A 16456-nucleotide genomic window follows, 5' to 3' on the forward strand; every position below is an offset into this window, starting at 1 on the left:
TATCATATTCTATAATTCTATACAATATATCATTATTGTATTCTGACATGAACAGGAATGTGTAGCTACACATCATGCCAAAGCAGAAGATTGGACATTTACACTGTCTGTACTTCAGAGAAAAATGAAATGCAACGTCATGTACAGTATTTAATACAACATTAGTCTTCATTCATTAGTCCATGTCATATTAACATTAAATCAAAAATAATTGTTCAACAGCTACACAAAATCTAAACTTTTGTTTTCCCATTACATCTTTACTTACACATACATACTGTATATCAGGGTCACACATATGTTGATAGGAGAGTAATGAGAGCATGGTGAGAAAAAATGAGGCAGTCAGAGGGAAAACCAACCTCATTTATTAAAATATTTCTGCAATCAGCAGGTTCTGTAGTCATTGGCTGCAATCTTTTCACACTTAATATCTATAGTTACAACCCATATAAAGAAAAACAATGACTTTCGGTATTTCATATTTGAAATAAACCTTCAGGAGTAGTCTTGAATATCCTGCAACACAGCACTTAAACTATGGGAGTAAATATGCTGATTCTTTTCACTACAAAACTTATATAAATATGCATTACATACAGTATTCTACAGATTCATACTTACTTTATTTTGCTGAAATATGAAATTGTACCTTCGCCTGTTACTCAACCTGCATTTATCAAACAACTGCTTAGAAGCAACAGCATTAAATGCACACTGAACAAAACACAGATTAAGATGGACAAGCCTGCTATCAAAATTTTCTACACTGTCCTGATGTTAAACTAGCTTTTACAAGGAAGGGCTCTCAGCAGGCTATCTATTCTAATCAGCTCAGTGCACTGCTCACCTGTTACCTTTGCGCTGCCAAATATTAAAATTCTTGGACTCTAAGGTCAGTCTGTTGCCAGCAGCAATGCAATTAGGAGAAAGAACAATACTATCATCAGCTTTGATTGCCTGAGGAAAATGAATAATCAATAGTAACTTTAAAAGGTTGATGAGCATCTATCAAAGCCAGTGACCGTAAGCTACTGTAGATCTAAACTAGATCCTTATTGTAATATTGAGAAAAGGGTAGAATATTTTTGTAAGAGAATGTGTGCTGCAATATTTATTCATTAATTAGCTTGAAAAATATATAATGTTGTAACTTCAATGCTTTATTTTTAATTATAAATTAAAAACGGTGATCAGTAAATTTACAGCACCTTGCAAAAATATTTACCCTATTGAAATGATGTCCATATTTGTTGAATTATAAATGAAGTACAGTAAACTCTCGTTTTGACAAACAGTTCAGATTTAACAAACAAAATCTAATAAGAGGTTTTTTTTTGCGCAAATGGGGACATTCATCCTGCTGAATTATGTTCTGTAGCTAAAACACTACCCACACACATGAAATTGAATTTCAAATGCAGTAACTGATGGCTTTGGAGAATTTGTAAACATCACAGCATAGTGAATAAAAGAACCTACTGTGAAACTTTCAGTACAGTCACTGAAGAGATTGAACTGTTCTGTAAAAAACTGAATAGATGATTCCAAGATGAAAGCATCATATTATCACAACCACACAATGCCAATGAGAGTCTCTTCTGGCTTGTCATACGTGCATGAGATGTTTAGCGAGGAGAAGATCTCAACATTACTGTCTGCAAATCTGACAGCTTACAAAGATCATCGCAGTGCACACATAACACAATCATGCACACACTCACACAAGAGACAATTTTCCCAGAAGCCAATTAACCTACAAGCATGTCTTATTAAATCTGCAAATCTGTGGGAGACCAGATCACCCAGAGGAAATCCACGTGAACACAGGGAGAACATACAAACTCCACACAGATAAGACCTCAGGAATTGAAGACAGGGACCCAGGGAGCGAGACAGCAACACTAACCACTGCACCACTAAGCTGTCCAGGCTTGGTTTACTTCCAAAATTATGTTTTTTCTCACTGATAATTTTATGGACAGATGGCAATACTGGACATCCCTTTCCTCATATTAATCTGATTATGTGAGGATAAATTGACACTTTTTGAAGTGACTGATGCAAATCTAGTGTAAGGAATGTCTCATCACTGCCCTTCAATGTCTCAGCCCTCTTTCCACTTCCTAAACTTGGCTACCCTGTTAAAATCGGATATGTAAATGTTACACACTATTTAATCATACCAAATATTTTGCAGTTTGTCTTGTCTGACCACAAATTATTTTAGCACGTTTGTAGTACCACTTAACTACTTTGTTCCAAATTCTCCCATCTCAGCCATTGATCTCTGTTGGTCTCATGTAGGCATCCCTCACCAGTTTCTTCCTTATTTAGCTCTTCAGTTTGGGAGGAGAGTCTTATTTAGGCAGATTTAAGTGTCTCACTGGTACGATAAGCTCTCTCTTCATAATTTTCACAATTCAGTATCTTTAATATTCTGCTCCAGATCAACTTTATCGCTTTTTAAAGATTTAAAGTTAAAGTTTAAAGTTTAAAAGATGTTTTGATGGTTTAATTTTTGCTTGAAATTCATCTCCTGACTGAGGAACCTTATACAGACAAACATATTTATTCTGGAATCATATGAAAAAATGCACACAGAGAGAGGTCAACTAATTATGAAGTTTGTGAAAACAAAATATTGTACTGGAAATAATTTACATTTTCATAACAAAGGTGGTGAATAATTAATTAAACATTTTAGTTTAGGATTTTTCTTTGCAGGGTTTGCTGGTATTTTTTAACTTCTTTCACCCAGAAAAAATCTTCAATTTGACTCAATTTGACCATTCAAGTCTTGATTAAAATGTTCACTTTAAACAAAAGCGTCTGCATCATTTGTTATTTCACAAAATGGTATATCATTGGAAGGGAGTGAATACTTTTGTAAGGCACTGTATACTGTATCAAAACGTTCAGCTATGAAATAGGAATTTTTCAATACTTTTTTATCATTATGGATTCTTGAGATAACACTGCAAAAATGAAGAATTTGGCACAAATTATAAGAAAGGGTGTTATTCAACAGAATTTGACTTTAATGCTTTTACTTAATAGTTCAACTTTTAATGTGCTAAACCATAAGTTACAAAACAAATTAAAGCCATCAGCTGTCACGATCGTCATAACACACTTCTCATTACAGTGATCAGTTAATTAGGGATAGAAAATAGCATGACCAATTCATGTAATGAATTGTTATATTTTCAGCAGAAGCTGGATAATGAGCTCTGCATAATTACACACTAATGAGGAAGACATGAAGATTTCTCTATTTTTTCTGCTTAAAAGAGTGAGCAGCCCTTCCTGTTATGGTGACATGGAAACGTAATGGCATATGTTAAAATGCGAGCATTTGTAATTCTTTTCCCTACAGAGGTAGGAAATTAATTCTGTGTTGAAGTTTTCAAATCTCCCAAGACCAAAAGTAAGTCACCATAAAGAAACATTTTTCCAGTGAGATTCTAGGGATTAGTATAATACCATTTAAATAAAACTATTCTCATACTTAGACATGTCTTTGTAATCAAAATGCAGCAGAATCTGCTATCCTATTCATAGCAGATTGCTTCCAGATGATCAGAAGGATACATATCAAATCTCTGAAGGGTAGAAGCAGACAAGGGTCACAAGATATAGGCATTTTCCCTGAAATAAAATTATTTCTGTATCTTCTGAAAAAAAACAGTGATAAATAAAACAGAATTCCAATGAAATAAAATGAATGTATAAAACTACTGCTGACTCTGAATTAAACTTAACCATTATTTTCATTTGAACTTTTGATCATAACTTTATCTGGAAGATACATTATTATGGTAATGCTTATGCTAGTATTACAGAAAAGTTTATTCATTGTGACTAGAGATGAAAACTTCTGAATATTATCTGACTGTAAATCCTTATCTGAAAAAGCAGAATGTAAAATTATTATTTTCTTTAGCAATAGGAATTTTATAATATAATAATATAATAATCCAAAATATTGTGTACTGTATCAATCTGATCAATTTAAACCATGCATCAATTCATGATGGAAAAACAAAAAAAAACATAGGAAAGTTTTGTTTCAAGCACCATCTTTTAAAATCAATTATTTTTCATAACAAAGTTGTAGCAGTAGCTATGGAATTTGACACTAGTTCTATCTGTAAAGCAACACGTCTGAACTGGCAGAATTCATCAAACATACACAGGGTGAATTGCTTATTTTTGATTAGCTTATCTTATGTTGATAAAGCCAAAATATTTCGGTAAGAGGGTGCCCAAGAATCAAACTGTATCACAGTTCTTTTTTTTATACTTTGATTATACCAGAACTGCAGTTATATGTTCCCCTGCTGTATCCTTGGAAAAATCAAATATGCTACTAATTCAATACAAAAGCCAAAAGAGTAAAAAAAATATATAACGGTTATTAACTGATGAGCATATGAGACCATCTTCCAACTGTATCTTATTTGTTTAGTGTTTAAGGACGCAGATGCAGAAAAGTGTCCAATATCACATACCAACCTAAATGGGGTAACTGTGTTGAGAACGGATCATTTCCTTTGTTTAATAAGCTCTGCCTTTTTTAATAATATGTTTTGGTTTCAAAACACGTTTTCTGATGACAGCAGAACATTCCTGTTTTAATAGCATCATGTTCCTTTGTTCATACTTGTTTTGATTCAAGTAAGAAAAGAAAATTCAAATTGCAGAAATGTCTGAGCCCTCAAAATCTAGTTTTTCTGAAAACACCTTTATTGTATATTCAATCCTCATACTCTTGCAGCATGATGTGTTGATAAAACACTTCTCATCAGCTGCAACTTTAAATTAAACCTGCCAGACCGTATCACCTTGACTGGTTCTTAATACATTTGTCATCAGCTTGTTATTATTCCATGAATATATTTTAGCAACACATGAAATAATATGTGAGCAATTTCCATATTTTTGCAATCATTATAAATTAAGGGTAACTTTAAAAAAAAATTAAATGTGTCAGTTCATCTTTTCTTTTAACAAAGAACTGAATAATTTTGTAACAGTTTTTTGTAAATTTGTACTGTATGTTTACAGAGGATCAACATGTCAGCAATATGTCGGCAATAAATTATCTGAGAAAGATTTTTCTCCAAGGTATCATTGTAACAAAGCAAGGGATATTGGTGCCTTACAATGAAAAAATAATTCTGCTGTTTAAAAGTCTAAATATGATGAGTTTAAAGAGTTTAAAGTCAAGATATTGTAACGCAACGGGGGCTCAGGCGGGCGCCCTTGCCGCATTAGGTCGGCCCCTGCACCGTCCGGGGCTCGAACCCGGGACTTCCGCGTCTCTCTGCAGCGACCTAGCCCCGTGAGCTAAAGAGAGATCTTTAGAGATCTTAACAGCGATATATAAACGAATGCACGTTTAGCCCATATGTAATTCTATACATGGACAGAGTCTTGGGTAAATATTTTTTAGACTGTGCATTTTGTGAATTTAAGATTATAACATAACGACATGATTGCATAATGTCCATCAGGACACCCTTGAATCCAAATGTAGTGTTAATAACAGCTCTAATTTCTGAATGCAGCTCTACACTCAATTATAATTAAATTAAAAATACTAATGTCCATCCATCCACTTTCTAAACTGCTTTCTCCAGTACAGGGTCATGGAGAAATTAAATTTAATGTTCACCCATCAGATACAGGGGTGAATTTGCTTTTCACAAGCAATTCATTGCAACATTATTTTTTAATTGTTACTAGCCTTACTTTTACAAACTCTATTCTTTTTTCTGAATTCATTCTTTGGTGTCTAGTGCTTTCTAGCAAAAAAAGTTGACTGACAGCAAGCATGGTAGGGAAAGCATATTTATGACTACATTGTGGCAAATTGTGTTTAACTATGAAAAACTAGTTTTAACCTAAACTTAAAAAAGGAATAAATATAAATTAACATGCAGGACATGTAAAGCAAAACCCCCAAAAGTCAGATGTTTTTCTTTATGCTTCATGATGCTTTATATTTTGTTGCATAAGCTGATTGTTTTTTAAAGAAGGTAAATGGGACACTGATAAAAGTCTGCCCATAAAACTTTTTTTCTGAAAAACTTAATTTTCAATTGAATTCATTAAACTAATTACACTGAAAAAGACTCAAAACAATATTGAGAATGCCACTACACTGCTCTCTCAACAGTGTACATAGAGGAAGTAGAAATAAAACATCCCATGAATTATGATGTATAATTTACACCATTGAAAGTGAATGGCTGGACACTTAAATGCTGCATGGAATACAGTAGATACGTTTGACAGTCAATATACAAAGAATCACAAAACAAACTGAAACTAGATTTTGGGATGGGTACCAATGGTTAAAAAATATTTTTTAATTTAATTTTTCACAAAAGGATTTTGTTTTGCTTTTGTAAATAAAACTGATATTTTTATAAATATTTATAAATATAATTTATAACTTATGTCTTTAAACTGATAAATGCTTCAGTTCATAAACTTGGCAGGAGCAGCAGCTTAGCTTGAAAGAGCAGAATTGATGGCATTTCTGGAATCCACTTTCCAGATGGTCATATTAATGTTGTCATATTTTTTCAAATACATTTTATTTATTTTTCTCGTTATATCAACAATTACAAGCTATCAATAGCTTTTTTGTTATGCAAATTATTGCTGCAAAATCACTGAAGTTTCCCATTCTCTTCATTTACATACACATAACTTTTTCGGATATTCACAGATTTTAATTCATTATTGTTATTCTGCTGCTCCAAAGACATCTGGTATATCTTTAGGTATATTTTTATAATGTCACTGTTGTATTAATCTTTTGTCTAAATTGAAACAAAGATCAACAACATATTAGATAATATTTTATTTGCCTATTTTTCTGTAGAGGGGCCTGTCAACACTGAGCACTGGTATGACAGCAGTTTACCATTCAAACTACAGCAATTACAATGTAAGCTTAATTAATGCCTGGAAACATGTCTTATGCTAAAAGTAGATGTAAACTACTGTAGCATTTTAATTTAGTCTTGTTTGTTAAAACATTTTTTATATTTAAATAAAGAATCATATTTAATCTTTAAGTGATAATCAAAACAAATGTTATCATTGCAAGTCTTCTCAATATGAATTTTACAAATATATTTGATGAACTATACTAAATTATCTAAATTGCATCATGAAATGGATTGTTTTAGCAATATAGACAATCTAATAGTCAAAGACCTTATCATGTTGACAATTTCCTGAATATAGGTTCCATAGCAAGGTAGTATTCAGAGCTCATTTCTTTTTCTAGCGTCACATTACTTTTTGGTTGTTACCGTTTTACACATCACAAATAAATTAAGCACTGAAGTTTGCACCTTCACAAGACTGATGTTTCCTTCAACAGGCTTGGCATGTACAGTTCTACAGTAGCTTTCTATTTATAAGAATAAAAAACACCATTTAAAACAATACCAAAATCCAGTGAAATAGAACTCTTCTCTAAAATGAGAAGCTAAAGCTAGAGTGATCAAAATAGTCTGCTATTTTCTTAAATTTTCTGTTTTTTCAGTTTTTTACTTTTCAACAGCAGGCAGAAGAAGATGCCGAGATAATTTAACTCTCAGGCTTTGGAGACATTTACTGTAGCTTGCAGTTGTTCTGAGACTGTTTAATTTGAGAGAAACCCACTTCCTGAAACCCACTTCATGGTGGGATGAAACCATATATGAAACTAAGAAGGGACACTGGGCAGCAGAGAAATCCCTAGTTTCAGATCAGAACTATTGAAATGTCATTACACAGATTTCATTTAAAAATATTGGTGTACCTCCTGTCTTTATGGGCATGCCACAACACTCCAGTTTTGGAAAAATAAAAATAAATGAGCTTAATTAGTTCCAAAGGGTCTACAAAGTCATTTCTCACTTCTGGAAAGAACTGGTTGCTCCAATTAACGAATTGCAGTCCTTACGCCATTCATCAAGTGTCTACTGTACACTGAACAAAACATTTAAGAAAGTTGCATAGATTCTTACATCAACTCTGTGGTGAAGTCATTTCCCAAAGGTACATACATCTGAAGAATCAGGTATCTCTGGGTAAGTCCAACTGGAATAAGAAAATTAATTGTTAATTAAGTTTCATTGCAGTTCAAAATGTTTAGTACCCTACACACTTTAGATTAATTCAAATTCAAATTAATTTTAGTCACAACCTTCTGTTTATCCTAAAAAAGCTAAAAACACAGACATATGAAATTATCACAGTTTTAAATCATTGTGTAAACTAAGCTTATGTTTGTTACTTTCGAGGAAAAAGAAATGTCTTTAACAATGAAACTAAAAATAAAACTACATTTTGTTACTACCACCATGACTCATATAATTTTTTAACCATAAAAACATACCAAAGTACAGACACAGAAGGTCAGCATTTGCTTGGTACTGTATATCTGAATGAACTGTAATGAGATCCTGTGTACGCACTTTAAAATATTAAACCCCCAGGAGGAAATCTAGTGAGGCAACAGTCAACAGTCACAAAACACAGTATAAACATTTTCCAAGAGATTCCAAGGCAGAAACAAGTCTAGAAATTGGAAAAGAAAGTAAGGTCTACTTAAAGTGATAATGTACAGATTTGCTTGTAAATTTATGAAGAGAGTTAAAATTAAAGTTAAAAAGAGAACTACTGTACATTTTTATTGTAAGTTCAGCAAAGATGAACTGTTATTTGATTTGATGTTGAAATTAAATGTAAACCCTGAAGACATGTAAAATGACTTAAAAGACTAAAGTGTGTTTATGATTAAATTGTTTCTCAAGTGCAGAAGTTTTAAAATATTTGGTTTCTAGAAATGTGTCACTATGCACTTTAAACATTATGCTGTGATTGTGTTCCCTATAAGTAGCACAACAAACGATTTCTTAAAAAGAGGCTCCTATTTTGTGATAATTGTTACCCAGAGAATAACACAAAAACTGCAAAGCCACAGCAAGGAGAGAAACGTAATCATATAATCTCAAATTACAGATGTAAATGTTGTTAGTTTTATTGCACCATGAAGATATTTTAACAGAGCTCTAGACATTATCTTGGATGAACTACTTCATATACAGTACGTTAATTTCAAATATAAAAAAGCAAAGAAGAAACCATCGATATAGTAATACTTGGATTTCTTTACTGGATATAAATCTCAAATATATTTTACAATCTTTGAGAAAATTATAAATATGCCAACTGAAATTGCATAACATGTAATGGGCAATAAAGATGTTGTTGTGGACCCCACACACTCCTGCCTTGCAGAACACTGAAAAAGTGTTGTGTTGTTTACTGAAACAGCAAATTTCTCCACTGAAATAAGACAGATTTGTGCTTTTAGAACAGAAGAAAAAGGAAATATGGACTCAGCTGACTTCTAGTTTCTTCTAGCTATGGAAATTCTACCGAGACTGATTTAACAATGAAAAACCCAACCAACCTCAAAAAACACATGCATATATTTCACTCTTTTTGAGGAAAATCCAGGTCTAATTCTAAACCTGTCTTTTTTTTCTTAAATTTAACTTAATCCCACAGTTAATTAGAAAACTGAATGTGGGTCATGACTCAAGAAGATGTAAACCAGTTTGAACTGACTTACAGAAACACAAAACAGATGCAAAAAAAACAATTAATCAAAACACATTTTTCAAGAAAAAATATCGACTCACACATACACAGACACATACATATTTCTACACAAATTACTATTTTAAATATTTAGATCATCAGATACTGCACACCTTTTACAGTTTGTGTTGTATTATTACTTTGAGTCTCTCGATTAATTTAAATTCAGTGACATCAGATTTTGTGGGTTAACCAAACAAAGGTTTATTGCTATTATTTTAAAAGAAGTCCAAAAGTTGGTGGATGACAGTCCTCCTTTCACAAAACAAAAAGAGAAGTCTACCCAAATGAAGCAGAACCATCAAATGTGAAGTCATGTGTTAACCATCACTAACATACAACGCCACCTAGTGGCACATTAGAGTCAGTCCTCTGTCTTACATCCACATCAATGTATAAATGAAGGGCTCTCAGTTTTGCAGCGAGCGAAAAAGTCTTGGAATATGGATACATGTGGCTTGTTGCAGTGGTTGTAAAGGCTTCTGCACATCAGATGTATTATAAATGATACAACATTAATTGATTTCAAGGAAGGTCTTAGTTTTTTAAATGGAATAATATTTCATAAATTGATCACTTCCTTGGAAAAGATTTTAAAAATGTTGTAGTGTATTACCTTTCCTGTCATTGAAATTAAACTTTGTATATTGTGTGAAAACAGTTGCCATTCTATCTAACAAATTTATAATCAGGGAGGTAAAGTTAATCAAAACAGTACAAAATAAGGCCAAAGGTAATTTAAACTATTCACTGTTTCATATTCGTGCTGAATAACAAGGTTTTCTGGTTAAGTGTAGTATACAGTATTACTTCAATGTAGAATATCAAGGGAAATAAACATAACCAGAATACCATGGTGTGAACATGTTTCGTATGCACTTCAAGAATTTTATTTTACAAAGCACAACTTTCAAAATATTATTTTTAGCTCCAACAGACAAACTGAAGTCTTTTAAAAGTGTTTGAAGTAAAATCTGAAAGGAGAAATGTATCTGTCTAAAAGCAAGTGGCTACATTTGTTAACAACAATTAAATAACCTGTTTGGAGTTTGGAGACATTGATTTGCAAAATAAAAATAAAAACACAGATGTACTACTTTACAAAGTTATCTTTATAAAATATAAGTAAAACTACATTACTTTTTTGGCCATTAGTACTGTCATTTATTTGAAAATAAATCCTAGTAAATTCTTAGCCTCTGCTATGGAAAAAAATCTATTATGTATACATTTCTTATGCAGGAACATGGGAGGTCACAGAAAAATTCACAGCCATTAAATACAAGGGAAAATGTTTTAGATTATCTGTTTGTCTAGCCTTTTAGTTACAACATTAAACAACAAGCTGCTGAAATGCTCACTCATTCTTGTAATTAAAGTTTCAACCTGAAAGGGTTTGTCAAACACTTACGTGCCATTTTGCTGTCTTTAGGCATCTGCATCTTATTTGTTTGACTGCTGCCTTCAAGTACGTACACAAAACTCTTGACCTCTTTGTCAAATTCCTAGAAGTATAAAACAGCAGAAGATGTTTTTTATTACCACTTTTTGCCAAGAATCACTTATATATTACTATATTCTTAATTAAAATCAATACTTTTTTTAAGTGAAACAAATTTTTACAGTCAGAAAGGTAGGAGAAATGTAGATTCCACCTGTATGCATTCTAGAGTAACTACAACCAATACAGATAGAATCTACATTTCTCCTCATACAGTACCTAAATCCATATGAGGCTTCTAAATAAGAAGTCTTGAAAGATTCTTGGTCTTTACCAAGAAATGATTCCTACTAGTAACCCTGCATTTCTATTGCATGCTTATAAATCTTATGTATATACGGTAGTAGGTACTACAGTATGTATATTATATTGGTATGCACTACACCTAGGAAAAATACAAATTAAAAATAAAATGTTGATATTTTAAAATTTTAGGGAGGATAAAAAGAAATGAAGCTGCCTACTTACTTTCCAAATAGCTGCTTGACTACCAAACACTTTCCATTTTGCCATAGGGTCTTTCCCTTGAGCACTGAAGATGTCAACAACTGGGCCACCCTGAAACATCAAAACATTTAAAACAGGACTTTAAAGCAGGTATATTCCCAAATGTTTTTTTAAAGCAAACAGGGTTAGCTACAGTAACCTATCTCTTTTTCAGGTGGGTAGCTGTGTCAGCATGCGTAGGCTGCAAAGGAACAAGTAATAGGTTTATTCCATGCTGAAAAAAGAAGAAAGAGAACACAACGTTTCGGCCGTGGAGCCTTCTTCAGGTGTCTCTATCTATCTCTTTTTCTTTCATTGTGAAACATGCACAATAGCTCAAGCACTCCTCTTTACATCACAGTAAAAGCTTTAATCTGCAGTTATCAAGAGAGTGCCTTTAACTGTGTAAGAATATGTCTGTCAGCTCATTTTTACAAGTGTGTAGTCTCTTGCTTTATGTGTCAAGCTTATATAATAAAAACAACATTTTTGGTATAAATGAAAGATCAAAAGAAACAGGAGCAACACACCTTTAATAAAAAAATAACAAACGAGTTGTATCTAAAATAGAAAACTGTGACATGAATAATGGCTCCCAAAAGAACCTTAAATGAAATCAGGAAATAAATTTAAAAGACAATATTGCACATTGATTTCTTTACACAGTTTAGTTACTTCAGTTAAGAAATATAACATACTGTATTTCAAAGGATCTACAACAGACTTTAGTCATTTTCTTTTACGATCAGTCTTTTTCTTTGTAAATCTACTGAACTAGTTTTACGAAAGTATAATTTCTCATAGAAAAGCATCTCTAATTTGAATTTTTATATTATAATAATAAATAATAATAAACTTAATTTATAGCACCTTTAAAGGTGGCTTCTCAAAGCGCTTTATAGGATGACAATAACAATAAATAAAAAGAATACACAAGATAAAACACAATTACAATATACAGAGGAGACGTGGATGGTGGTACTAAGAAAAGCAGAGGGGTGAAGAATGGAACCAGTTAAGTAAAGGCTTTTCTGAAGAAGAGGGTTTTGAGTCTGGATTTGAAGGAGATCAGAGAAGGTGACTCTCTGATATCCTTGGGGAGAGAGTTCCAGAGCTTGGGGGCATAACAGGAAAAGGCCCTGTCACCCATACAATGTAGACGGGCTTGGGGGACAGTAAGGAGAGCAGAATTAGAAGAGCGAAAGTTGCGAGGTGGGGAATAGGGTGATAATAGTTCAGACAGGTACTGAGGTGCCAAGCCATGCAGAGCCTTATAGGTGAGCATGAGAATATTTTCTCATCATATTAGAAATAATATTAGAAAATAAGGGACTAGACAAAGAGCACCTTGATGTGCTCTGGAGCAGTTCACATATTAACATTGTTTCTTACATTTTTCTAAATGATTACAACAAACCAGTATGCCATCCCTTTTGATAAGCCTAATTAAAGCAATGGGAAATGAATATTATTTAACAAACAAAGGCCAAATGCTGAATAATGCAAATAAAGATAAGCTATATTGGTAGCGGATACAAACAATGGTTAAAAATAAGTCAGTCTTACCTGGTATTCATTTTTGAACATGCTTGGAAGCATTGCTTTACCACTGAAAAGTAAGAAGATGAAGAGGTGGGATTTGCTGGGATTTTCTTTATATTCTGTTGTTTTTTATTGCTATGATTTATATAACCTGAAAAAAAATCAAAGGAGATATAGTCTTTAATAGTGTCAGACCTGATACATCAGTTATTAATACTGTATTTGCCTCAATTTATAAAGCATATACATTTTACATTATTTAAAAAAAGTATATACTATACAACGTAAACATTTTCTGCTGCAAAACCATGTTTTATAATGTAACACCAACGAGATGCGCATAGGCCATCGAAACTTAGCTTAGTAAGCTTGGGATCCTGGCTGTTTCCCCTTGCCATGTATAATTCCATTCAGCTATTTTCTTTTTACCTTGGTGTCCCTGTGTCATGCTTTCTAGATACATTTTACAATTGCCTCTACCTGTAATCTTCCATCAGACTGATTTGATGTGATAAAAGAGCTTCTATCCTCATAGATGATGTACCATAGGAAACTTATTTTTTAAAAGAATGCTAGGAAAATAGGAAAGTGATCGTTAAAAACAGCACTGCAACAAAAGTTACAATTCACAACTTATAAATTTGCTGTTTTCCATCACATTTAACGTAGTTTTTGGCTTTTCATTTGTTACTTTGTTTTCACTGTAACACGGTAGCAAAACAGGTCACGCGGGTCACTGGATTGGCTGTTTCTACATAAGAACTAACTTAATAATGATCTTCGATTAGTGATGGAATTCTTCCTCCAACTGTACTAACTGAATCTCTTTTATTGCATTAATTGTAAAGATAATGTAAGATTACTGTCCAGCTAGCCTGTAATGCCTCCAAATAGGCGACTACTTTAAATATTTCAGAAAAAATAAGTTCAAAGATAACACATTTCCCTTTCAATTAAATAGTAAAGTATTACGAGGATTTATTAGCTTCAATGTACGAAATACGAAAACCGTATCAGACAATTTATCAAGTGGTTGATTTCATAAATGTTATCTAGTTTTACGCGTGAATTTCGGTTTGCCGCTTTGGACCTGTCATCGATATTTAAAAGTATAAACTAAACCACTTCTTAAGCACCACATCTAATGAAATCTTAACAGTCAGTTTCTATATCAATTTCTTCTTCATATTTTATAATTTACCACCATTTTCAAGTACCATTTTAATAAACAAAAATGTTCTTCTATCCCAGCAGAGTCCCGCATGACTTCCTGGGAATTGCAGAGCTGTTTCTATGGTGACAAGACGCTACAGTTTGCTGCTCTCCGAGAGCATGCGTACTTTAGGTTATTAGGTACAAAGAACAGGTTACCCCAGCAAGGTCAGATTCAGCATTTTAACAAATGTACCTTTCAAATAGTATTTCCTTGCCTCCTATTGTTTTCGTAATTTTGTAAAAATTATGGAAATGCTTCTGAATTTTGTAATTGTTTCTTCAGAAGCAATAGAAAAAAATATATTGCTTCTAAAGAACTACAGGTGGAAAGATTGCTTCACAATGCACAATGCATAATGATTATTGCAATAATGAATCCATTTTCTATACACTTTCTTAAATAAAGTGAAGTAGATTAACTGTAGATTAAACTGTTATTCAAAAAATGCTAATTGCTAATTTATAAATGAGCTATTTACTGTAAGGTGCAAGATATTTATGCTGTTGACAATATTCTACTACAGCCCAATACTATTGGTGAGTTAAAATATAATTTATTACACTTCTAACAAAGAATACAATACTAGCAATACAATACAATTATGCATTACAATTACCACAATTCAGAAGTTAAAAAGGTCTCAAAGTGGTGATTGTTCATTATCAACCTTTCCATGTTACTAGTTAAAGCTGGATTTGAGCAACAAAGTCCCTCTAAGCCTCCCAGGTCTTACCACTAGTTCAGTGCCTGTCGTCTCGAAGATGGCATCTTGAGTGAGCTGGAGGTTCCAGCTGGTGTCCATGCAGAGCACCGTTACAGACCTCCAGGTTTTGAGGTTGGCCGCATCTCCCTCCTTGAAGAGCAGGGAGATGACTCCTTTCCTCATCATACGCTGTTTCCTCAAGATGTGTCCAAAGTTTCAAGATAATAATGCCTCTATATACAGTGCTAAAAAGCCTTCAAAGATGATTTCATGAATGCCAGGAGGAAATCGAGCACCTTCCATGGCCTCCCCAGTTAACAGATCAAAATAGCATTAACCTTTATGGGAAGTTCTAGAACACATGATGCAGAGTAGATTTCCACTTGCTTCATCCCTTACTGAACTGGAGGCTTTCAGTCTTGAAGAATGGTCCAATGCTCTACTAGAAACACTTCAAAACATGTATTACAGTATTTCAAGGACTCCAGCTTCTTGGAAAGCAAATGGCAGGCCAACTTACTAATCAATATTCATATATTGCTTGGAGGTTTTATTATTATGTTCACATGATGTATTTCTTCCGGATTTAGAATCTGTTTAAGCCATTCATGTGCAGTGAAGTTTAAATTATACTTTGCTTGATATACCGTATGTTTTGGCATTTAGACTTAGCTATACTTGTACCACAGCACCATTTTCAAGCAACAGATTTCTATGGAATGACAATCATTGCTAAGTGCATATCAATACCCAGTTAGCAGTTATGAGCCAAGAAGTTATTAGTGAATAAAACAATTATATCTGCGACTGTGTATTCAGTTTTAAAAATAAAAATGAAATCAATTTGTTAATACATTTACACTTACAGATTTAAATAATCACAAGACTCAATTAGGGGTACATATACTGTACTAGTATTTGTGATAGAGACACATAGAAATATAACTCTGAACTGGTGTAAAACCACTACATTCATTGTAAAAAATGTATAGGATTTATGTCACAAAGTTAAAGAAGTCTATACAGAGCAGAATCTTGTGTTATTTATATACAGTATTGGTCTTTATGTTTGTTGGGGGTGGTATGGTGGTGCAGTGGTTAGCATTGAGTCCTGGGTTCAGTTCTTGCGTGCTTTCTGTGTGGAGTTTGCATGTTTTCTATGTGTTCCTGTGGGTTTTTACCTGGTGCACTGGTTGCCTCGCATAGTCGAAGGACATACTGGTAGGTTAATTGGTTTCTAGAAAAATTGTCTCTGGTGTGAGTATGTGTGTTTGTCTCTCTGTGTGTGCTCTGCAATGGACTGGTGTTCTGAGTGTGTCCTGCCTTGCAC

The 16456-nt window shown here is 33.1% G+C and overlaps 1 protein-coding gene across 1 annotated transcript in view; it reads right to left on the reverse strand.

The window, feature by feature from the left end:
- Positions 1-14482, reverse strand: part of cfap20dc (CFAP20 domain containing) — a 163118-nt gene extending 148636 nt beyond the window's left edge. Inside the window, exons 1-5 of the mRNA XM_088636177.1 lie at positions 14425-14482; positions 13232-13274; positions 11648-11737; positions 11090-11183; positions 8037-8109 (exon numbers count right to left, since the gene is read on the reverse strand). Coding sequence (XP_088492303.1) covers positions 8037-8109; positions 11090-11183; positions 11648-11737; positions 13232-13274; positions 14425-14471 — 347 coding nt within the window. The 5' untranslated portion in view covers positions 14472-14482. The remainder of the gene's footprint in view (positions 1-8036; positions 8110-11089; positions 11184-11647; positions 11738-13231; positions 13275-14424) is intronic.
- Between the last annotated feature and the right edge of the window lie 1974 nt (positions 14483-16456).

This window comes from Lepisosteus platostomus, chromosome 6 (assembly GCF_059453375.1).
Source record: "Lepisosteus platostomus isolate fLepPlt1 chromosome 6, fLepPlt1.hap1, whole genome shotgun sequence".
In the NCBI taxonomy this organism is placed as follows: Eukaryota; Metazoa; Chordata; class Actinopteri; order Semionotiformes; family Lepisosteidae; genus Lepisosteus; species Lepisosteus platostomus.